General features: G+C 40.3%; 8 protein-coding genes across 8 annotated transcripts; 4 read left to right on the top strand and 4 right to left on the bottom strand.

Annotated features, from left to right (window-relative positions):
- Positions 1 to 4,246: 4,246 nt before the first annotated feature.
- EAF01_011678 (uncharacterized protein) lies at positions 4,247 to 6,115 on the bottom strand (the record flags this gene model as incomplete). The annotated part of the gene is made up of 2 exons (XM_038919936.1): positions 4,247 to 5,834; positions 6,087 to 6,115. 2 exons carry the CDS (start codon positions 6,113 to 6,115, stop codon positions 4,247 to 4,249), a joined length of 1,617 nt encoding a protein of 538 aa, XP_038764640.1.
- A 245-nt stretch (positions 6,116 to 6,360) lies between these two features.
- EAF01_011677 (uncharacterized protein) lies at positions 6,361 to 6,806 on the top strand (the record flags this gene model as incomplete). Its single annotated transcript, XM_038919935.1, has 3 exons — positions 6,361 to 6,433; positions 6,620 to 6,630; positions 6,690 to 6,806. 3 exons carry the CDS (start codon positions 6,361 to 6,363, stop codon positions 6,804 to 6,806), a joined length of 201 nt encoding a protein of 66 aa, XP_038764639.1.
- On the top strand, positions 6,803 to 7,054 carry EAF01_011676 (uncharacterized protein; the record flags this gene model as incomplete). Its single annotated transcript, XM_038919934.1, has 1 exon — positions 6,803 to 7,054. The coding sequence occupies one exon, from the start codon at positions 6,803 to 6,805 to the stop codon at positions 7,052 to 7,054; it is 252 nt and encodes an 83-aa protein (XP_038764638.1).
- A 957-nt stretch (positions 7,055 to 8,011) lies between these two features.
- On the bottom strand, positions 8,012 to 9,667 carry EAF01_011675 (uncharacterized protein; the record flags this gene model as incomplete). The annotated part of the gene is made up of 2 exons (XM_038919933.1): positions 8,012 to 9,075; positions 9,139 to 9,667. 2 exons carry the CDS (start codon positions 9,665 to 9,667, stop codon positions 8,012 to 8,014), a joined length of 1,593 nt encoding a protein of 530 aa, XP_038764637.1.
- A 1,602-nt stretch (positions 9,668 to 11,269) lies between these two features.
- Positions 11,270 to 11,948, top strand: EAF01_011674 (uncharacterized protein; the record flags this gene model as incomplete). The annotated part of the gene is made up of 3 exons (XM_038919932.1): positions 11,270 to 11,326; positions 11,384 to 11,535; positions 11,651 to 11,948. The coding sequence occupies 3 exons, from the start codon at positions 11,270 to 11,272 to the stop codon at positions 11,946 to 11,948; spliced, it is 507 nt and encodes a 168-aa protein (XP_038764636.1).
- A 1,210-nt stretch (positions 11,949 to 13,158) lies between these two features.
- EAF01_011673 (uncharacterized protein) lies at positions 13,159 to 13,494 on the bottom strand (the record flags this gene model as incomplete). The annotated part of the gene is made up of 1 exon (XM_038919931.1): positions 13,159 to 13,494. The coding sequence occupies one exon, from the start codon at positions 13,492 to 13,494 to the stop codon at positions 13,159 to 13,161; it is 336 nt and encodes a 111-aa protein (XP_038764635.1).
- A 5,446-nt stretch (positions 13,495 to 18,940) lies between these two features.
- EAF01_011672 (uncharacterized protein) lies at positions 18,941 to 20,168 on the top strand (the record flags this gene model as incomplete). The annotated part of the gene is made up of 2 exons (XM_038919930.1): positions 18,941 to 19,450; positions 19,542 to 20,168. The coding sequence occupies exons 1-2, from the start codon at positions 19,277 to 19,279 to the stop codon at positions 20,166 to 20,168; spliced, it is 801 nt and encodes a 266-aa protein (XP_038764634.1). The 5' UTR covers positions 18,941 to 19,276.
- Positions 20,169 to 21,354: 1,186 nt separating this feature from the next.
- On the bottom strand, positions 21,355 to 23,371 carry EAF01_011671 (uncharacterized protein; the record flags this gene model as incomplete). The annotated part of the gene is made up of 8 exons (XM_038919929.1): positions 21,355 to 21,511; positions 21,562 to 22,363; positions 22,413 to 22,504; positions 22,548 to 22,587; positions 22,637 to 22,802; positions 22,946 to 22,982; positions 23,037 to 23,148; positions 23,212 to 23,371. 8 exons carry the CDS (start codon positions 23,369 to 23,371, stop codon positions 21,355 to 21,357), a joined length of 1,566 nt encoding a protein of 521 aa, XP_038764633.1.
- Positions 23,372 to 24,109: the final 738 nt, after the last annotated feature.

The raw sequence follows: 24,109 nt of genomic DNA, 5'->3' as shown, positions 1-24,109 counted from the left end.
GGATTACTTTCACCTCAATTCATACTTTCGAATACAGATTATTCAACAACCATTATATTAATTGATTGAAATTATTAAGAATCTAATAATCTAGAATCTATTACATTATTTTAATAAGTTCTTGAATTATAACCTAATTTTTTATATTTACTACAGTATTTATTAGAAAATACTTCCCCATTAGGATTTTGTTACGACGGGTAACATTGGATCACGTGACGAGTGTCATGTGACAGGACGTTCATTATAATGTAGAGCTTCGTGCTCAAGAACAATCATTAGTTTCATTACTATAGTTACGAGAATTGCAACCAGTTACCAACCTTATTGAATTCCTACTTGAAGTCTAGTCTAAACCACCTCGAGAGATCTCTAGACACTTCCACGTGACCCTAGAGGCAGCTCCCGTAACACTATAGTAGTTTTCGAAAATAAGAGGGTGATGATTTATGAAATAAATGAATTTGGTTATTACCTCTTTACCCTTTAATTTTAGACTTTTTAAAAATTTGAAAAAAGTAATGAATAAAGATTTAATTAAATTATTTATATATAAAAATAGATTTTTGATATTCTCAATATTGATTGATCTGTATTACTAACCCTAAAGCTTAAAGTTAATAAAATTAAAGAAAAGCTATAATAGTTTTCGAAAACAAAAGGGTAATAACCTATGAAATAAGTGAATTTAATTATTATTTTCAATTAAATAAAAAGTAATAAATTGAATAAAACTTTTTAATGACCTAAAATTTATTTTCATTTATATATCGAATTTTGAAAATAAATTTAAATTATTTTTTGAATTCATTATTTTATATTTGTTTCAAAAAAGTTTAAATTTAAAAGGATATAAGAAATAATAACTTAATAAAAAGAGATATAGAATAATTTAATTATATAATCGAAAATTTAATATTAATAAGAATACTATCAATAAGAATATTAAGAATATTATTAATAAGAATATTAATAAAAATACTAAAAGCTTTATATTTAAAAATCAATATAAAGATTAATATAAAGATTAATATAAAGATTAATATAAAGATTAATATAAAGATTAATATAAAGATTAATATATAGCTTAAATTTTATAATTTATAGGATTCTATAATATATATTAAAAAAGTAATTGTATTTCAAAGATAAATATTAAATAATATTAATAGATTGTTAATAAAATATAAATATTTAAGAGAATAATATTAAAAGATTTTATAAAGATTTTATATTAAAAGATTTAATATTGAAAGATTTTATATTAAAAGATTTTATAAAGGTTTTATAAAGGTTTTATATTGAAAGATTTTATTAAAAGATTTTATATTTAAAGATTTTATAAAGGTTTTATATTAAAAGATTTTATATTCAAAGATTTTATATTGAAAGATTTAATATTGAAAGATTTAATATTGATAGATTTAATATTGAAAGATTTTATATTTCAAAAGAATAATATTGAATAATATTAAAAGATTTTATATTAAAAGATTTAATATTGAAAGAATTATATTGAAATATTTTATATTAAAAGATTTAATATTGAAAAAATTATATTGAAAATTTTTATATTGAAAGATTCTATATTGAAAAATTAATTATAATGAAATTGATTCTAATGAGCTTTATACTTGTGATTCTTTAATATAAGTCTTTTTATAAATTAAAAATCCCTAATAAATTTTATTATAAACTTTCTTATAGATTTTAAAATTTATAAATAATTCTTAATAAATAAATCCTAATGAATAAATCCTAATAAGCTTTAATTCAATAACTATAAGCTATATAAATCTAATTTATAAGTTTTATATACTTATAAATAGATTATTAAAAATTAGTATTATTAATACTGATTTATATACAAAATAATTTATTAGAAATTATTATTTTTATAAAAATTTATTATATATAAAATTTCGATTAATAAGGACTTTATAAGTATATAATAAAAGTAAGTTGAAAGATATTTAATATATAATAATTTTAATATTAATGTTTTTCAAGCTTATTTTTTTTAATTTAGATTTTATATATTATTATTAAATATAATATTGAGAGTTTTAATAGTTTATAGATTCTATTATTAAAAGTTAAAATCTATTATGGGAACTGCCTTTAAGGTTAACGTGATTTATCAGTGTGCGGGTCATATCAGTGTGCGGGTCATTTTCACCTCAATTCACTCTATTCTCTTTCAATACGCGTTTTTATCAACAATCCACAATGGATTCGAATAATCAAGAAGCCCGTATACTCCTCGCTATCGAAGCTATTCAAAAAGACAAAAAAACAAGTATTCGAAAGGTTGCAAAGATATATAATATCTCGAATACAACACTACAGCGTAGAATTAATGGTATTACTTCCCGTTCCGAATATCGACCTAAATCTTATAATCTTTCAGAACTAGAAGAGAATATCATTTCTGAATATATAATTGATATGGATTTGAGAGGATTTCCACCTAAATTAAGAAATGTAGAAGATATGGCGAATCATATTCTTGAATCGAGGGGTGCAAAGCGCGTTGGGAAGCTCTGGGCGCATCGATTCGTAAAGCGTCGAATCGAATTAAAGACGCGTTTTAGTCGTGTTTATGACTTTCAAAGAGCTCTCTGCGAAGATCCTAAGCTTATTGAAGAGTGGTTTCGATTGGTTGCGAATATGCGAGCGAAATACAGCATTTTGGATGGCGATTTCTACAATTTCGATGAGACGGGCTTTATGATGGGTATAATATGCCCCGGAATGGTAGTAACTAGTGCTGAACGGAATGGCAGAAGCAAGGCAATACAACCAGGCAATAGAGAATGGGCTACAGCAATCATATGTGGCAATGGGGAGGGTGAAACTATACCCCCATTTCTAGTGGTTCAAGGACAGGTTCATCTTTCCAATTGGTATACCGAAACCGATTTTCCTGCGGATTGGGCTATTAAACCTACATCTAATGGATGGACAAACAATGAGACAGGTTTAGAATGGTTGAAACACTTCGACAAGCACACTAAGAACCGAAGAAAGGGCAGGTATCGAATGTTGGTACTAGACGGGCATGAAAGCCATGAATCAAGAGCTTTTCAAGCATATTGCAAAGAGAACGATATTATATGCTTAAGTCTACCACCGCATTCAAGTCATTTAACTCAACCACTTGATGTGGGCTGTTTTAGCAATCTGAAACGTTCATATGGTGGTCAAATTGATGGATTTATCAAGGCACATATCAATCATATTTCGAAGGTTGAATTCTTTATAGCTTTTAAAGCTGCATATAAAGAATCAATCATCTCTCAGAATATGAAATCAGGATTTCGAGGAACAGGTTTAATACCATTTAACCCTGAAGCCGTACTTTCGAAGTTAGATATTCGAATTCGTACACCTACCCCTCCCTCTTTCGATCTAGATCAATGGATCTCTCAAACCCCTCACAACCCAACTGAAGCTCTTTCTCAATCAATTTTAGTGAAATCTCGAATAACCCGACATCAATCAAGCTCCCCTACACCTATATTTGAGACTGTACTAGCTCTAGCTAAAGGTACAGAGAGATTAGCTCATGAGAATACACTTTTGAATGCAGAGATTCGTACACTTCGAAAGGCAAATGAGGCATTAAGCAAGCGTCGACGCGCGAAAAAAACCCAATTACGTCAAGGAGGAGTACTTACTGGGCAAGAAGCTCTTGATATATTATCTCAACAAGAGGTTGATATTCAGATTCAACGCGACGAGCGTCAAAAAGGGAGGAATTCTAATGAAGAAGCATCTTCTAGTCGATGCTGTAGTAAATGCGGAAAGACCGGACATAATGCAAGAACTTGTCAAGATAATATAATAGATCCTAGATTATTATAATTTTCATAGTTTTAATCAATTGATTCAATGGTTGTTGAATAATATGAGTTTGAAAGAGTGAATTGAGGTGAAAATGACCCGCACACTGATATGACCCGCACACTGATAAATCACGTTAAATAACCTATATATTTATAAATAATCTACTTATTTATGGATAAATAAATTATTTGTAGATAATCTGTGGATTATTTATATAGAATAAATAATTTTAAAGCTTCAATAAATAATCCATAGAACAAGTAGAACCTCTAACGGATAACTTATAGAATGGATTATTCATAGATAAGTCAACTACCCCCACTTTCCGACCACCCCCTGTTTCCGACCACCTAAAAAATTCATATTATCTACACTTAAAACTTTAATAACTCAATAACTATTGAACTTCAATGAAATCGCCTGTAGAATCACTTTCTATAGCACTAGAGCTATCATCTACCTCATCTTCACGATCTCCAGCTTCAATTTGTGTACGCCTTATAGCTCTAATCCCTGCGAACTTCGAATTTGGAGATACCACAACCTTTCGCCTTTTTCTAGGTAATGCTTCATCTAATTGATATTCTAGCTTTCTAATCTTATTCTCTGCCTCTAAGAGTTCATAATCCTTAGCATCGAATCCTTTTATAATCTTGCGAAATAGTAATCTTCGTGTTGGCAAATCGATCTCCTTCTCTTGAATCATTATATCTCTATATTTTCTGATATCGGCTCCTTTTTGAGGGGTTTTCCATTGAATAAACGATGAATATATATTCCATTGAAGAATAGGATCATCATCAGATTCAGGATTAAGTGATAAAACCTCTCTATTGCTATTTTCAAGCAAAAGTCGACTCATAAGAGGTTTAGCCATATTTTTGGGCCAAAGACCACTAGCTTGCCACCCAGACTTGATATTTTGAATAGTTAAACCTTCTATTCTAGCCTTCTGATAGCAAGAAAGGAAATTGCGCTTTCCAATTGGTGAGGAATCGGATAATAGACTTAATTTATTAAGTTCGATTCGATATGCACTTTTTAGGGGTGAGAACACAGATAAATCGAGTGGTTGTAGTACGTGTGACGTATGTGGTGGGAGAAGTAAGAGATATATGTTGTTATTAAAGCATTCTAACATAAATGCTGTAGTTTCATGGCTTCCGTGTCCGTCCAAAATGAGGAGTCTTGAATTTTCCGGCTGAATAGGGGTAGTTTGAGGGATATAGATCTTTTTCAGCCATTCTAAAGCTGTAGCATCTGTAGTCCATCCATTTTCTGTAGCGGTAAAGTTCCAACCCTTGAATAGAGTCAAATCTGTTGGAAACCATTGTTGCTGAACTGATTTTCCCTTATATATTACAAGGGGAGTAATGCTTTTTCCATTGGCTGAAATGCATTCTATAAAAGAGGTCCAAATTCGAGATCCAGGTTGCTTTTTTTGAATAAATCTTCGATCAGTGCTTCCTACTACTAGTCCATTAAGACCCTGACCCTCCATTATACCTGCTTCATCCATATTCCATCTGTTGGCCGGCTTAATAGCCTTGATTTCAGGGATTGCGAGGTTCCGGAACCACTTCTTAATAATATCAGATGTAGCACCTGAAACTCGTGCAGAATCGATTTGATGTTGCTTCTTAGTTCCAATATTAGGATGCCTTCGAAAAAAGCTATGTATCCATTTCTTTCCAAGTGAGGGATCCTCCCCTCGTACAATAAGGAGGTGCTCTGCCATCTCTCTGATTTGACGATGTGTAGGGCTAGTACCAAGAGCTTCCTGTACTAATATCCATTCTGCTAGTCGATTCTCCTGAATTGGAGATAACTTTTGAAGTATTTGGGCGCCTTTTTGATGCGAAACTCCACCATATATTCGATCGTGAAGTGTGGTACGTGGAACACCATAATCCAAGCTAGCTCTTCGTATGCTTGCTCCATTTGTAATCGCTCTAAGAGCCTCTGCGATATCTTCTTCGGTATATCTATTCTTAATATCACAATTATAATAATATCAAAATTTCAAATCAATTGATTAAAGCATTGTTGAGTTATTCAAAGTATAAATTTTATAATTACTCAAAGCGGTGTGGTTTTTGAGGTGGTCGAAAAGAGGGGGTGGTCGGAAAGTGGGGTAGTTGACTTAATCCATGGGTACAGATAATTTGTGCGCAGCCTAGTACTAGTTATATCCACCAAAATGAAATGCATGAGGTATGCTCGAGCTCATTACACACCGAATCAATGGCCAAACAGAAGCTAACATCATTTACAGAATGGAAGCTCTGGCCTCAAAGTCCCCAAGATTATAATGGCTGCATGATCTATGGTGACAAGAACTGACGACCCTGGGTTCTGACTCAATAAGAGGCATTCCCTATCCTCAAGCATGCATGTGATTCTGGTATCAACATATTCGATGTCGCCGATGTGTATTCCAATGGACGCTCAGAGGAGGTCCTTGGCGCCTTCTTGAAAGAGTACAATATCCCTCGAAACAAGGTTGTCATCATGACCAAGGTGTTCAACTTTGTTGATCCTGCGAGAGGAGCTGTTGATACCGCTGGTCAAGGAATAAACGATGGTGATTAGGTGGATCAAGTCGGACTATCAACAAAGCACATCCTCGACGCTGTAGACGCCAGCATTTCTCGCCTCGGTATTTATATTAAAGTTCTCCAAACTCACCGTCTTGGTCGCGAAGTATCACTCGAAGAATCCATGAAAGCCTAAAATGACATCGTCGAGAGTGGAAAGGCTAGATATATAGGTGAAAGCTCTGTAAGTCTTCTGAAGTACTCGGATCACTACAACGAATTTGACTAATTTTGTTATGGTAGATGGCAGCCTGGGAGTTCCAAATGGCGCAAAACATGGCCGAAAAACACAACTGGTATAAGTTCATCTCAATGCAAGGCCTCTACAATCTGCCTACCGAGAATAGGAGCGCGAAATGAACGCACATTGCAAGGAAACTAATATTGGTCTCCTTCCTTGGTCGCCACTCGCCGCTGGTGTGCTCGCCGACTCCTGGGAAGATCGCACCGATGAACGTGAAAAAACTGATATTATCTTGAAGTTACTCTTCCGTCGCAGGCATCATGAGTCCGATCAAGAAATTGTACGAAGGGCAGAAGAATTGGCTGGTAAGAGGGGTGTTAGAATGGCCATCATTGCGATTGCTTGGATTATGTCAAAGGAATGAATGGCGCCTGTCTGTAGATCGTACAACAAACAGCATTTGTATGATGGTATAAGAGCTTTAAGTGTTCAACTTACCGAACAGGAAAGCAAATACTTGGAGGATGCTTATGTTCCAAAGCCTGTTCTGGGCTACTGAGTGGATGTTCGGACTATGTGAACCCCTGTAAATTTGAGAATCAGCTCTCTACCGACAATCGCAGTCAAAGCTAGCTGTTACAAAAACTTTTCTGAGAGTCCAAGTGCCTTTGGGTTTAACACCGCCCCCCCCCCCCCCCCCCCCCCCCCTCCTAACTGTCATGCAATAGCAAAAAAGTGATTTGAGAGCCCAGGTCTGAGATATCTTATTCTTCAACCCTATCAAATTTAAGGATATAGTGGAAACACCTCAACCAAGCTCACATGCTCTCTACTTCTCCCTGGACACTCTTGTCCGTTCTTATCAAAACAATCTCAGCTATCATCCAGAGAAAAGTCGTCATCTCGCCCCAGTTCATAATAAACTAGAACATTGCTCGAATCGCTTCCCAGGTTTGCAGATCATTCTGGGATAGCGTCTCACGATGCTGTGCCTCTGAGAGAAGAATGAGTCTGGACAAGACCACAGACCGGGGGCCTGGGAAGAAGAATTTTCCAGACTCAGAATAAAAATTGAAATAAATACCAACATTAGGGACATTAAATTCAAGAGGAAACAGTTATCAAATTAATCTAATCATATTTATCTATGTCAATTCCCATCATAATCATAACACACGATTCCCACCATTTCACACCTGACGACACCAGACTAAAATTAAAACGAATACAACGTTATGAGATAGAAATAAAGAAAGAGACAAATTCAGAACGATACACTATATCAAACTCGAGTCCAAACAATGATTCGTTTCCTTAGTGTAAGCCTCCTCGCGCCTATATCTCGTTGTTTGGCTCATTCTTTGGTCGGTAAACTTTGGGTTTACCACAATGCGACCCTGGACGAAGATGACGAGGCAGTAGTGATCTGCGCAGAAGAAGAGGGAGCAATCAATGTCGATAGAATGATGGACGATGAGAGGACAACAGTGGAAGGACTGGCAGAAGAAAGGGTTGCCGTGCCATTGAAAGGACTTGGGGAGCTAGAAATATGAACCGTTGGTGGTGAGACTGAAATACTACTTGTCGTTGTAAGGATTTGGATGAATGTAGTAGTCGTAGTTATTGTAGAGAGAATTAGACCCGTTGAACATATTCCATTCGATGGGGTTATAGAGGGTTGGGGAATTGTGAGAACCCCTGTACAGTGTTTGCATGGAGACTTCGAAGAAGCCGTGGGTGTAAACGATGGGTCAAAAATCGTTGAGGTAGTTGTAATGGTGACAGAGGTAGAAGTCACAGCTGGAGGAGGAGTATATTGTCCAACTAGACATGAGCAAGCAGATGAGAGAGCACCTGGTGCAGTATCACATTCTGAGACACAGGCTGGGAGGGAAATTGGAACCGTGTGAACACTTGCTGTATAGGTAGCGCAGAATGAAGCGACGGCTGAGGATTCTAGCATTTGTTTGAGGCATGGATCGTATTGACATGTTGATGAGGGAGGGATTGTAGTGGCTAGAATAGGCGTGACGGTTGAAGTTATGACAGATCCGGGAATTGTGGTGATGAAGGTAGAACCTGGAACAGTGGTTTGAACAATTTCACCAGTCTGAGTTATAGTTAACGTGCTCGCCGAAATGGTTTTAATGATCGTTGTAGCTGTTATAACAGTCGTGTAGATATTCAATGTATACGTCCCGTATAAGGTTGATGGTGGATACGTGGAAGTTACAATGTGTCCAGATTCTGTGAAGGTAATTGTAGAGACGGGATGAGTTGTTCTGACCACTGTTCCTGTCTGAGTTACCGTGAGAGTCGAATCGCAAGGAATGACAGTGGTTTCAGTAGTTGGTGGGATAGTTTTCGTTATAACAAAGACTGATCCAGGAATGCTTGAAGTGATGATCGTGCCAGGTAGAGTGGTCGTGATGGTAGATCCAGGTACTAAAATTGGGCTTGTTAGATCTTGTGATAAAATGGCTGTGAAGAATCAAGGAAATTAAATACCAGTCGTAATTATTGGAGTTCCAACTACTGATGTGACAGTCTGGGCAGGAGTCTGACTAGGTGTGACAGTGGTGGTTATGACAATGACAGTTCCTGAAGTTGTGATCGTTTGGGTGATCGTTTCGCAAGGTATAGTACTCTGCGGTGGAGTTTGACTTGGTGTGATGGTACTAGTGACAATTATCTCAGAGCCAGATACGGTAGTCGTCTTGACGGTGGTTTCGGGTGGGGCAGTAGTGGAAGGGGTATAAATGACAATTGGTGAAGATGGTGCCCCTGCTAGACCCGTGCTTGGATTGGGGGTTGTGCTTGCTGGAGAGGTCACTTCATGACTGATAGTTTTTGTGATAGTGACAGTTTGAACGGGAGTAGTCGTGATGGTGGTGTAGGAGGTGACAACTGGTAGACAATCGGAAGGTGGACAGATACATGTCTCACCAACCCATGATCCGCCTGCAACCGGTTTACTCAGAGACGATCCCGATAGCGCGAGCACTGCTAAAGCAGCCAAGTTTCGACTTCGAAACATTTTTACGAGAAATATTATAAGATAGTGTTGGTACTTAAGAAAAAAAGGTATCGATGTAAAGCGATGAGAACAACGGACGAAGGAATGAAGACCGTCACAATCGAAAAGAATGAGTGAATGAATGAATGAATGACTGTTATGATGAGATGATCTTGCTGATAAAAGTGTTCAAAAAGAAAAAGCACCCTCTTATAAAATGTCACAAAATACCAAGGGTGATATGTTAGGACGTCGGGGACACAGGAAAGCAATCGTCGATCAATATATTGCATTGCCTTACAGGTACTCAGAAAATTGAAAATAAGGGAGAAGATTGGTGTACAACAGGAAAGATACAAATATCCGGTACATTCAGGCAAGGTCTATACGTCCACGAAGGGGGGTTTGCAAAGTGAGGTTGCCAGTAAGCAAGGGATGAGATCTCGTCAAGTAACAAACAAGCAGAGCAAGGACATTTCCAAATGATAATCCTTTTTCTCTCTCCAGTATCGTTGCAGCAATAGATAATGAAAGGGGTTGCAGTCAAACCCCCAGAACATGCTTGATTTTGTTGTGTGGAAGAAATTTGCCTCGAAGCAGCAGTCAAAAGTTGTCCATCAGCGGGTGTAAAGCGCAATAATATTTTGACGAGGCGATAGATTATTCAAGGAACCAAAGCATACTTTGAAAGATTCCAATATTGTTAAGAGCATACATAATCCTATGTTCCCGGCAAAAGAACGTGAAGTTGTTCCCATGTGGAGGGGAAGAGGGAGGATTCCTTGATGGGAGGATATTGAACCAGTCTAATAAAGGGATGATGAGTCGGATACCTGTAAATGGACGAAACATATTGAACAGAGAAGGAAAGGAAAGTTGGGCCAGGGAAGACGGATTAGCGACACTCCGCTGGATCACTACCGCGGAGATCTTTTCGCTTTGCTCTTGTTCGGCTGTTTAAAGAAACGAGGGGGGCGCTATTTGAATTCACTATGTATACCTACATAGAACTAGTGAAGATAGAAAGAACTGCTCTCCCAGAGCGAAGCGACAAAGCCTCCACGGTAGTGGCCTAGCGGAGCTTTATTCTTGAACTGTGAACATCAGTTACGGTATTTATGATATCAGGACCCAGTACTCCAAATGAGAAAGGCGTGACTTTGGAAGTGAATTTACCAATACGTACATGTGAGGTTTATTCGTAGTGACAATAAATGAAGAGAGTGATGATTAGATATTTTTGGTTGCTCAGTCAGCTTGCTTACTAGTACCTTGAAGGCTACCCAATCACTAAAGATATCTAACCGTAATTTAGCCGGGAAGTTGGATCTCCATCATGATCAACTTTCTTATCGAAACATCCTTCTCCTTCCAAAAAGTCGAGAAATGCTTTCTTTGAATAATTTTATCAACATCACCTTGCTTTCGCAAAGACAATCTAAATCCAGTACCATCGTCGCGTAACTGGATATTCGCGATCCTCACGAGTTTTGATCCCTAAAATTCGTCTGTCGATGGTTGATTGTAGGTAGTACAGTTGGTGTTGTGTATGGGATCAATTTATCCCTGAGTCGTTGGAGATAGACAGGCCAGAAGATAGAGAAACGGAAAGGCTTAGGAACAATGGGTAATTGTTCTTCTTGTCTAGGGTTGGAACGTAATCGGGATTCGACGGACGAGGTTTGATTTCCCCTGTTATGTACAAAGTAAAGCAGTCGCTGACGACTTTGCAAATAGGGTGAAGACCAAAGGCTATTATTTGAAAACGATGCACATCCTCATCATTACGGCAGTTTCGGGAACCAAGATTCAAATGCCATTCAATCAGATCCACAAGAAGTTCAAAGGGAGACAGAGGCCTTGCAAAGGGTCGTAGCGCAAACGTCCAAGTACGTATGCTCCAAACGTTTCTTCCACATCGACACCCCTCAATCCATAAACTGCACATCGTGGAACCAACTATTCGATTGCATTGATGAGTTCTCTAACTAACTTTTGTGCCAGTCATCTCGTTGATATCTTCGCCATGGTCCCCCAAAATGTCCCTCGAGCACCCGTCACTATGTATAATGGTCAAGACGCAAGACTATTGCGGTATCAGGAAGTTCTAGCCAAGATGCCATCACAGGACGGATCGAGCAATACAAAACAAACCCCCGTCGAAGGTACCCACCCGATTTCCGATGGTTGGGCATCGGACGATGAAGATGTGGAGGAAATGAAGAAGTACAAGCCGGTCAAATCAGAAGACGTAGGACCATTATTAGGAGGGTTCGCAGATGCAGAGTCGGCCATGGAGTAGAACATGGATTCGAACTTATACGGGCATCTTTGTGTTCCACGGCGTATTGGAGTTGGGAAGGTCGTTACAATATCCTCATACCACGGCCCATCATGCTGCCGCAGTTTCCCATGAGGAGTATCTGGATTCGACTTCTGACTGGACCAGCTAAGCGTAATTTGACTATGCGTTGTATCATTCAAGCATTTCCTTTCTCAAAAGCGCCTGCCTACTGGTTACTTGATCATGAATCAGAGCCTATCATGTCTCTTTCTCATGCTCTGCAGTCAGGCTGCACAGATATCCATTGAGGATTAGCCACGTTACAATTTACTACTACACTCAAGTTCATTCAGTCTGAAATTCATAAAGGGAATGGAGGATCCTGTTGAAGATTTTTTTTCTTTTGGAAAGCGTTTCTCGACTTCTTTCCTTTCTTCTTACCATATATATATTTGTTATTCGTATCTTTATTTCAATCTCTTCATGAAGAAAACTGTTCAGTGATGATAAATTTGCCGATCAGGTGTGTATGGTTGAGTATGCACATTAGGCTAATTGCAATAGGAAAAGTTTTACACAGCATCACAACACATACCTACAGAACGAGACTTGGCTACGTACATATATAGATCGCGACCCACAAGAAGGAACACTCAAGTGGGATCTCTTTATTATCGTATGGATATTGATCATCATCGACGTCCAAATTCTCCGACAAGTCTTTTGATATGATCTTCTTTTATGATTCCGGATGGTGCCTCAATTTCCCGAAAGTTCAAGGAAGTTTGCATTCAGCTCGCATGCACTAATTTCCCGAGCCGCCCACTTTCTTCATCTAAGCGCCCGGTCAACATCAAGTGGCCCCTCAACATTTGACCAGATTGTCGGTTCGATTAACAGAATACAGCCATATCCACAAGTCATTGGCAATTTCAAGGAACTTGTTCAAATGATCGTTTCATCATTAAGTCGTGAGACTATCTAATTCCAGAACGATTCCTTCATCTGTCTCCAGAAACCAATCGTTTTCAATACATCCTTAAAAGAAAGACCACTCTTCCTTTCCATCATTTCACTCCATCAAAAGAAAGACAACCCTATGAAAAAAGTTCGAAACGCGACAAAATAGTTCGCTAGTTCTGTACTATCGTGTTGTGTGGAAAGTTTCACTGAGAAAGGAATTAGCATCAAATATTATCACTCGGGCAAGCGATTGGTCTCTTACCTTTCACAATGCTAAAGCATTCTGCGAGCGTTGCCATTCGAGATTATTGACCTCTTGTTGCAGGTCCCGGATCTTCTCCTCTGACGCCTCGATTGAGTGTTGGCGACTCTTTCCGTTTTCCTTCTTCCATCGAAGTACACGCTCCTGCTCCTTCTGGATACGGCCCCATTTTGTTTCGATCTTCGTGCAAATCTTGCACTTTTCATGACTCTGGTATGTGGTCATGACTAATTTCATGCCGCAGGTCTCGCCTGTACGGTATTCTTTGGCACAATGTTGTCGAAAGTGGCCCCACTTGTAGTCACCACAGACGAATTGGCACTGATCGAAAAAACACATGTTGAAGGGAGCTATGTGTCACCATTAACATTAGTCTTGGTTCTTTACAACACTCCATATGAAACACGATAAGACTTCATGGCTCAAACTTACTGGCCGAAGTACGGATATATTATCGATAGAATGTTTGAGATCAGAGACGACGTCTGATGATGTCTCGAGTGAGGTTGTTATACTGGATGGCGATGACACTTTGAGATCAAGAAAGAGTTGAAAGATTGTTTGTTGAGATGCTTTGAAGGATGCTGATGATGATGGGGGTTATTCGACCTTTGGGGAAATCCAGAGGAGTATTTATACACGATTTGGACAACATTGTTTATGGTCCGAACAACCACGCCGTCACAATCCTCCCAGCCTTGCAGCGTGTTTGTCTACTAGCCCCCTCGAGTTTTCCACGCTTCCATTCGAGCCAACAAACGATGTGCATATTTGTGTGCCTTTCTCACCAAGTCATACATGCAACTAATTACATCCTTGGCTCAATCGCCAGAAGAACTGGCACCTATCGTATTCCTACCCTCTGCCGATGTTTGGTTCAAGTTGCCTCGCGTTCACTTACCTCTCTCGTCTCGACAGGGTGGACACTTCATCATGTTAGAATTGCTGCATCGGTAATCACAGTCCGTTGCAACATCGTGTGCCCCCCCTGCTGAGTGTAGAAGTTTACGCTATGGGAATCACGTTATGAATTTCCTATCCCGTCATTTCCTTGGTTTTACTGATTGCCACAAGTCTTCTTCCTGATTACTGGATCATCCGTTCTCTGCTTGCAACGAGAGACCCGCTAGACCCAAGGACGGACCGTAACAACCTCCTTTGTGGAGAGATATCGACCCAAAGCTATCACACAATTGCCGGTTGCTTCTTATTCCAAACCATCCGGAGGTTAATCACAAACGATGGTCGGTCGATCATCATCATTCTCATGAAATGGCTATCGTAGTAGACTACTATTGGCTAGTATATTTTTTCTCGTTCTTTCTCTAATCTATATCCTTGATATCGAGACGTTTAATCCAGCATATTTCGCTTTGAGATATTGTCACATGTTGATAACTCCCTGCTTCCTGGCCGGATTCGAATCGAGCCATATCTGCCTGAAAGGGGTGTTTGATAACAGGACATATTTTTACAGTCTGGTGATTGCAAGCCACCTCGAATGCTTGTTCTATTTTCTGCAACATTTACATGGCCGCAGAATGTGCAGAAGACGGCCTCGATATGCATATTGGTTTGAGAGTCCGTTCCGTCTTGCCGAGATCAAGGTGGTCAGAAATCAATGTGTTGTCAGATATGGACGAGGCTTTGAAGCAAAAGATCATCCATACAATGTGTTTGCAAACCAGCATACCCCGATCTGCTTAGCTAGAAGATGTCACAAATTCTCGCCACTCACGGTGCATCTCACACCTACAATGTTTTCGCTAAGCTGTTGGTTAACACGATGCACCACGCAATTAGCTTGGAGAGATATGGTCCCAATGAAGGGCTTCGGATGGTCACTGACGTGGCGACCTAGGTTTGGCCGAACAAGTCGCAACTAGATTACAATATCGAGGTTCTCAAATTACGGCTTTGTCGGGCTGCAATCAGCATTTTCTCAAGGTTACACACCACCTTTCTTTTCTCTCGTATTTCTTTGCCGGAGAATGATTCTGTCATATTCTAGCTGGAATATGCGGCCTCACTTTTTAATCGCTTCCGGTCTTCAAATTTATTTTGTCCTCTCTCAAGGGAAGTGGTGATTTGCCGTAAATCCTTCAGATTACTCTTGAATGGTCATTCGAGGAAAGACCCGATGATGCAAATGATAATCATCTTTCTTGCTTCCTTTACTTTCTGATGGACCATATCAGTATAGTCAGCATTCATGTTTTGAAAGACGATATTATGGGGCGTCAAGGACAAGGCAATTCAGCGCAGTTGTTCGTTGTAAAGGTGGCAAATATTAACGCAATGAAGTCATCACACCAACGTTATGTGATTCTAAGATCGGATGTGCATCTTCGGGGGCGAAAGATATCTAGCACTTCTGTCGTGTTCGCATGGCAGGTGTCAGCCAGTCCATGGTTAAGCCAGACACACAAATATCACAAACATAAGATGGGAGCTGAGTGGCCATTTTTCTACTTTGCCTTACTTTACGTTGTACTTGCGTGCGTCAGGGAATCTGTATCTCGAAGCTCATATGGTGGTGTTATGCCAATCTTATGTGTCATTATCATATGCTATCAGGAAGTTTTCGATTGATGAGCAATTTCTTCTCTCTATCTGGGGCCAGTTAGAGGGAAAGGCATTCCAATGAGGCAGATTCTATTTGAGGATTATCACATTTGAATATGTTCTATCCATTCCTGGCACACCGATCAGATGAAAACGAGGGGTTGGGAGTCGAGAGCCAGCTGAACTCGTCTAAAGTGATGAAATCAAGCAGAATCTGCGATCATTGAAAGCCCGCTCAGTATAATTATGCATGATGATATGAGCCAAAGTATGAGTTATATTGTTGATGGCGAAAAAATTGGCTTGTATCGGTGTTTACGTCTATTGAAGCTTCTTCTCTTTTGGCCCCCTTTCCTTACGGACGATAAAGTTAACAATAACAACGGCCCCTCAATGGGCCCACAAGCGAGAAATTTATAGTTCTGCGCCCCCAAGGAAAACAATAAACATCAATAAAACGGGAATTAGCATTGACGACACTCCATTTCCGACGTTGAGCAAATCTTTCAAACTCTTTGAAGGTCACAAAATTTGGCGCGCGACGATAAAAGCGCGAACACTACTGACCTTACTTTCGGAATTGAAATGAATCATGTGTTGAATTGGTGATGCGGAATTACGGTAAGGGACGAATCAAACTGACCAATTGGCTTAAGTATGAGAGCTCCAATAAACTCGATTGGTATTTTACATCGGGAAAAGCTGGGTATAAGGCGAATTGAAGATTTTGATTGGACAAAGCTTCGCGGGAGAGGCGGTCTCTGAGCTATTGGCTATGAGGGGTTCTGTATGTAAGACTCTAGAAAACGAGATTCTACAGGTCAATGAACAAGCTAGTTAATCAAGCAGCGAAGATATGATGTGTGATGGTGCTTACTTGATAGCAAGTGGTCCTATTTTTTTAAGGTGGTCAGATAACTTGCAATGTGCGAATAGATGCCTGCTTGCTTCTCGAATCAATAGCTGAATGGCCTCCTACGCGACCTGTATATCTGTCATGATATGGTAGACCGAGTTTACGAGCTGAAATTCAGAATGAAGTATGTGTAGAGGTCTGTATGTGAAATCAGAAAAAGATACTAGCAAGGAAATAACATGAGAAAGGGTGTCATTCATTCAACGTGTGCAGCAAGCTACATTGCATATGTTGGTCGCCTTTGGGGTCGCTACATGTCGGGTCAAGTCTGCCTTCTTTTGATCTTCACATTTGGTGTACGAAGTACTGGGAAGCTAGAACCACGACGTCGTAACGGACGGGCATTCTATGCATGCACTACTACACCACCTTTTGATAGCCGTAATCTATTCAACACACGCAAAATGTAGGTGTGCGGATCTTGGATTTTCGGACATGATATCTTTGGCCGATAGATGGACCAATTGATCAAGTAGTCTATGGATAGATAGGTGAGTGAATTATGGACACCTTACATTTGCCAAAATGGAGTTACAGTGCGTTTGCATCGGCGTGATTTGCTTGGTCAACGATTTCTGTATGACTGGCTCGCAAAAAAATTGGTAAGATTCAGATATAGAGGCGAGTAGATAGAAACTAGATAGATGCACATGTATTCCTGCGTCTTGGTATAGAAGACCTCGGATCGAGTTGTTACGATGAAAAGTATATCAAACATGTCTGTAAATGCGGGACGATTCTGGGTCTAGGATACGGTCTAGGAGAAATCAATATGAGGCGTGAAAAGTTTAGTTGGGAGTTAGCAGACACCGGTTGATTCTAGGGAATGGATAGTTATGCAAACATAAGCTGCGATGCTAAACTCGGGCCGGTACGGAGCCGGTGGCAAGTATGTGGGCTACGGAGATTTTGGTTGGGTGAGGGAGTGGTGGTACCGTGATGGATGGGGTCGAGACCAGACCTTGTGGTCGGGCCTTGGGAAGTTTAAAAGATCTTGACTTGTCGCCTTGCAATGATTGATTGATTGATGTTGTTTAGACGTATTGGACGGAGAATAGCGAGGAAATAGAAGGTCGCTTCCGAAGTGTTGGGCATTTTTGGGATGACGGGGAAGTTGTTGGGAGGGTTCGGATTGACCTTTCGAGGTAGGTTGGGTTAGGACAAAAAATCGCAAATAAGATCGATGATTACATGACCGATTGATTGCGCGATGGAAAATTGATTGTACTGTATTGTACTGTATTGTACTCGGGTCACTATCATCACAAGAACGCCTTACTTACTGATCGATCTATTGACTATTGTACTATGCATACTAGATTTCATTGAAGTTCGCGATGACCTCAACGACATAGGGAGTTTTGCGTTAAATAAGTGGATTGCCCTGTCAATTGAGATGCATGCCCCATAACGACACGAGTATGATGCACTGTACCTACGTATAGTAGCTTGACAGCATGTACACGCCTCCACCTTACATGAACACTATGTATGGGGATACGATATACACGTTTTATAGTAGAACATGGTACCTACTTTGTACCTAACAACCCATGATTTGCACGCACGGGGCACTATAGATGATCGGAGATAGAGTTGTTTTGGGCATAGTCCATCAATCTTGCAAGCAGGGCTGATGAAGAGAAGCTGGTTGGTTGTGGTTTGCTGGTGCTGGAGGTGTGCTGGCGGGTCGGTAGGTAGGTCTAGTTTGTAGGGTTGTTAGTTACCGATGAGTTGCGCCTTACCTGATATGCTACATGTGGGGATAGAAGGTGGAAGGAAAATGATTGCGGCTCGAAGAGCGAGGAAGGACGGTTTGTGGGACGCGAAGGGGGAGTTATCATGTGGTTGATTTTTACTTTTTGGTGTTGCCGGAAGTGTTGATTTAGGGGAGATGAGAGGCTGAGGGACGTGTAGTGTGAAAATAGAAGGTCGTGTTGGGGTCTCAGGAATGAATTTGCGTGTTGAACATGGGTGTGATGGGCGATGACGAGTGGTGGGGATAATCGTTTGCTGTCGCTCTTGAGTAAAGGTTGACATTAATAGTAATTCGAGAGAAGGGAAAGGGTAGCATGATTCAAGGAGGGGTTACATTTTTGAGGTGATTATCTTTACATAGGTATGTATCGTGTTATTGAATGCATGAGGGGGGCAGAGAATGACAATATATTTTGACCTCAAAATAGAATTATGTTAACTACCTACTTTTCTCCATCAATTAATTATCCCAACACCCAGGTGTGCTTAAGCGGAGGCAAATGAAGGGGCTTGAGCAAGAAAGCTCGGAAAATCGAGCAAAACCCCCTCCCCATTTTCAAAGTCAACTTGGTAAGAAATCTACAATGTGAATATTTCAATATATCAACATTTCTTTCAACTTACTAGCAGTTTTACACGCAAAAAGGTAAGTTGTCGTCAATAGAGTGAAATTGCGCTTGTTTTGTTTGTCAGAAACGTTCATTCTTTGTCTCGGAATGTCTCAGATGCTGCCGAACCGCATCTGCATCTGCAGCAGCTTGATGAACCCCCGCTATTTCTTGACGACGACGGAATCCCACGGCAATCGACATCCATTCAATTCATCTTCTTCTCGATTAATCACAACTTACTAGCTGCGAATATCGTTTCATTCATTATATCATGGAGTTAGCTTCGCAGAATGATGAAAGAGCTACCGCGATGGAAGATGCGCTACGATACGAGATCAAAAGCGATAACGATATCGGGAAGCTCAGCTTATCGCAGTTTCCGGACGAGTTGATCCTCGAAATCCTATCATATCTAGACGTCAATGACTTGCTAATTGCTTCACGAGTAAGTTAAAATATCTATCCAATTATTCCAAACCCCTCAAACTATCGTTCCTCATGACGCCGTCAGCAATAATTAATAATTGTGCCCCCAGTTATCTCATCACCTTCGAACTCTTTCCCTCGATCCCCTTCTCCATGCACAGCGTCTTCATGATGCATCCAACGCCCTGTCACGCTGTCTTTCCCTTCGAGCTCCTCTTACAGATCTCATGAATCGGCGGATATACATTACCCGGACTTCACTTGCTGCCCGAAGTCTGGGGAGGAGTCTTATCAAGATAAAATTGAATAGACAACTTGGGCAAAGACCTTCGATCGAGACGTTGGTCGAGAAAAATGTATTGCCGAAAGAATGCTATGGATATGGGAATGGGAAAGTAGCACCGGGGCTAGTGGGGATCAAGAGAAAGGTAGAGAGGGAAAGGGTTAAAGATGGACTTAGGGCGTGGGTGGAGGGATGGAGGGGGAGGGTGGGAGAAAAGGAGAGAGAGATTGAAGGGACGAGGGAAGGAAAGGTGGAAGTAAGGTGGTTGGTTAGGAGGTTTGCTGGGAGGGATGTAGATAGGGGTGAGGGTGCTGCAGGGAAAGGGACGTGGGGTAAGAAGGTTGAGCGGAGAGAACTTCCGGCGAGGGCGAAGGTCCTAGGGCTGAGGAGATTTTGGGAGAAGGTTGGGAGAGAAGGTTTGGGAGTCACTGGAAATGGTTTGGGTAATGATTAAGGACTTCTTTTATAGTACGTGGACTACATATTTCGAGCTTTTAAATAATTCGAATAATAAAGGGCATTTACCTCGAGGGCCCGGAGCGGCTTTTCCTTGAATTCCTTTGAATAAGTACTTGATATCCAGATTTGGACGCTTGACACTGACTCCTAGCAACAGTTCAAGCTGAGACGATCCCTGTGTCTCTGTCCCTCAAGCACATGATATTTCACGTGAGATACATTAACGACGAACAAGTTTCCTATTCTTAAAGAGCGATTCGGAATTTCACCATGCATAATTCTTTAATGCTTCTGATTTCAGGATAACAGATAGGCAGTTCATAACATCTTGCTATTGCCCCATGCACGAGATTGTGCCATCAAAGCATCTCACCAAACCCAGACATGACAATATGTTTTTAATGATCCCATATTTTCAACATCAAATCAAAGGTCAAAAATCAAAGTACATAGTATTTACTGCCGTACTTTCAGCTGGAAGTCGATCAATGAAGGTGAATTGCATGATAGCCGCAATGATACTTCCGACAGAATTTCACCAAAAAGAAAATGCATCGAATGCTCATGAAAAGAGTCATCCATGGCCAGTGTCTCGGTAATTTCTGGTTTGTTTTGTCAATGGCGACAATCTTACCAGTGCAACTCTTCATGGATGTAAACTATGCTCCATCCTCCTTGAGGCAGCCATGTGTCGACAGGAAAGGTGCGAAAATGAGGGTCAGTTACTGTTAACTCTTATCTTTGACGAAGGTAAATATACCCCCCAGCTCATTTTTAAGACTGTGTTCTAATTACAGAGGCTCACTATCTCCTTTCATATGCTTAAAATCATGTTGAAGGGGATTTTCCAGTACGTTCTTCGAGGTATGGTCAATCGAATCAAGATATGGCTTGACCAATGTAGCTGGATAAACTATTGTGATCAAAGTCACTTCAGTAAGTGGGAATAAAGTAAGGAAAATTGTTGAAAGTCTCAATAGAAGATCTGGTATAGTTCAGTTGTACTCGCTTATATATCTATAGGAGCCTTCTAGTTGTATAGAATAGAAAATGCCTGAGATAGATGGAGATATAATTGGAGAATCAACGAGGTACTTTGGCCACGAGTGCGTTGTTGCTGTTATCCGAAACTCAAGTGTTCCCCTCAACATTGACAACGAGAACCTTTACTAGAATTTTCTCTAACTGTTTTGCATCCCAACCTCATCTCGAAGATCGGTTCTCGGCTTAATATGCGGATGTACCGTTTTTCTTTTCATTGTTCTTTGCTCAAACGCATATGCTAACCCGATGAGTTTTGCATCCGTAAATCTTGCTCCCAAGAAACTGAAGCCGAATCTAGATTTGTCGTCAATAATTGGTTGCACCCCACGAATTAAATAACCTACGGAATATTAGGCCCCGCAGATACTAATCCATCAGCATCAGATACTATCGGCTGATCAGGCGGCATTGCTCCCATCGGGACCGAAATAATGGGCGCGCCAATAACAGCAGCCCAGTTCCAGGAGTATAAAGATGGTAAAATAGCAGCGTCAAGTTCATATCGCTTAATCACTCCCAATAAGCCTCCTTGGTTACCCCAGTATAGGGCTTGTTGATAAGCACGCCAATATTCATAATCGGCGTTATTCCAATTTCGTAGTGCTGCATCCCAAACGTCCGTAGGTTTATTTGGATAATCCTCTAGTGAGCTAGATTGAGTCCATTGGCGTAGATCGGCTAAGTTTGTGATGTTGTGCGGATTGTAGACTAGTGAACTTAGATGTTTCTCCACGGCCACAACAAAATCCGTTGCTACAACCTGAACGGTCAGTAAAGCATTATCTATGGATTCTTGTGCCGCTGGAAAATCTGTATTCTCGATGATAATAGCACCAGCTGATCGTAAAATTGCCAGAGATTTATTGAAAGCCTCAAGCATTGATCCCGTACTATTATTTGACATGAGTGAAATCACATTTTGAGGAATGCCTAATCGAGCACCTTTGAGAGCCGAAATATTACACGCATTGACAAAATCTAGGTCTGCTCCATGCGGAATAGCAGAGGTATAGTTATCGGAAGGATCAACACCTGCGATGCTCCGAAGAAAATAGGCGGCATCTTTGACAGTCTTCGTCATCGGCCCAATAGTATCCATGTGTTCGCTGACTGGGACGACAAGATGGCGTGATGTCAATCCTACGGCTGTGACGGTTCGGTAAGAAGTCAAGATTATGATCAGAATTGCACATACTCGGCTTCATATCAACAATGTTGTTGTAATGAGAAGGTGCTATAATTGAACCACTAGTTTCTACGCCCAAGCAAACCGTTGCTAATCCCAGTCTTGAAAGATTAGCTTTTGCTTATTATTAGAAATATTACTTACGTCGCGGCCACCGCGCTACCACTCGAACTACCCGAGGGATCTTGCTGGGGAAAATATGGACCATAAGTTTGTCCACCACGGGCCGTTACTGATATTGAATGATCTGAAAAGGCCCCATTGACTGGGATTAGTCTTTCCTAAAATAATGGCTCCAGATTCTCGAAGCTTCCTCGCGATGGTTGAGTCTGCAGGCACTTTAGCCCCAACTAGTGCGTAGGATCCAGCGGTATTGTTCATTTTATCGTTTGTGGCGATCTTTGCCAGGCATTACTGTTAGCTAAAACATTGTAGAAATCACACAACGACAGGCGGAAGACTGATTTAAGGAAATTTTGATGCGTTTGGGATGAAGAAAAAGCTTATGTTGAAAGTCTTTCCAACTGAGAAAGAGAACGTACTACGTCTTTAATCAAAATAGGGATTCCATGCAAAGGACTAAATTACTGTATCAGCCTAAAGATACCACACTTCTTCACTCTCAAAACTCACCCGCGAATCGTGCCCATTGATCGCTCCTCGTCGAGCATAGAGGCAATGAGTATAGCATCCGGATTGATTTCGACTACTACATTCAAAACATCATTGACGTCATTGATTCGAGCTACATAGGCATGTTGAGATAATTAGAGTGGGTTTCAAACTGATGCACAGGTGCTAAGATGACTTGCGTTGATCAAGTCGACACTGGTGAACTCTCTGAACTTGAGACCTTCTGCAAGATCTTCAATACCGGCTTCATTTAAACTCAGAAATGGTTTAGTTCTAGGGAGATCGGTGTTGGCACTACCAATGATCAAAGCGCATACTAGGACTCCAAGAATCATGTTGATTGATTAATCGCGAGACTTAATCATGAAATCGTTGGAGGTTTTCCTGTCGACGTTGTTATCTCACACGCAAGATGACATGCATCAACACCAACTTTGTCCAACGCCACACAACAAGGAAGTCGCAATCCGAGTAATCTAATTGGAAGACACTATCTGCTGACTTCCTTCCCCATTCCGAATATCTCATATGAATCTCATGTAGATTCACCTTTTCGTCTGTCCAGTAAGAGCTTTCCGAAATCTCATGTGACCAATTTGAATCAGGGTGAAAGAAAAAGAAAAAGTGGTAACCACACATACAAGACTAAGATCTTTAAGAATCTGGTTTTCTTCTTGCTATAGCTCTGAAAATGAATTTTGTTTGAAGTTGGAGATAACCCTCGAATTTCGGATTGTAAAAGGGGCGAGGTCGTGCAAGCATCTCGTAAGTGGCATGAGTGGCGCCAGGGGCTTCTACAGCCACTATCATACAGTGAACATGTCACGTCTGACAACTTGCTTCAAAAGAAAATTTCATGGTCAAACTCTTTGGAGGTAGCTTCCAATTATTGTTCAGATTTCCCAAATCCCCCCGGTTATGGCATTTTTTGGACAGCTAGATATGCACACAATCGAGGAAGTACCAGGCTAAAGATTGGATGAAGAATTATTTCAATTATTCAACAAGTGGCTTGTACACCAATGACAGCTCCAATACATGGTACCTTTCTCCAGTTGTAAACTTAACCGTTG

This window comes from Botrytis porri (assembly GCF_014898465.1).
Source record: "Botrytis porri strain MUCL 3234 chromosome Unknown BPOR_023, whole genome shotgun sequence".
Taxonomy (NCBI): domain Eukaryota; kingdom Fungi; phylum Ascomycota; class Leotiomycetes; order Helotiales; family Sclerotiniaceae; genus Botrytis; species Botrytis porri.
Note: the sequence above shows the minus strand (reverse complement) of the source record. Positions and strands in the feature narration are given on the sequence as shown.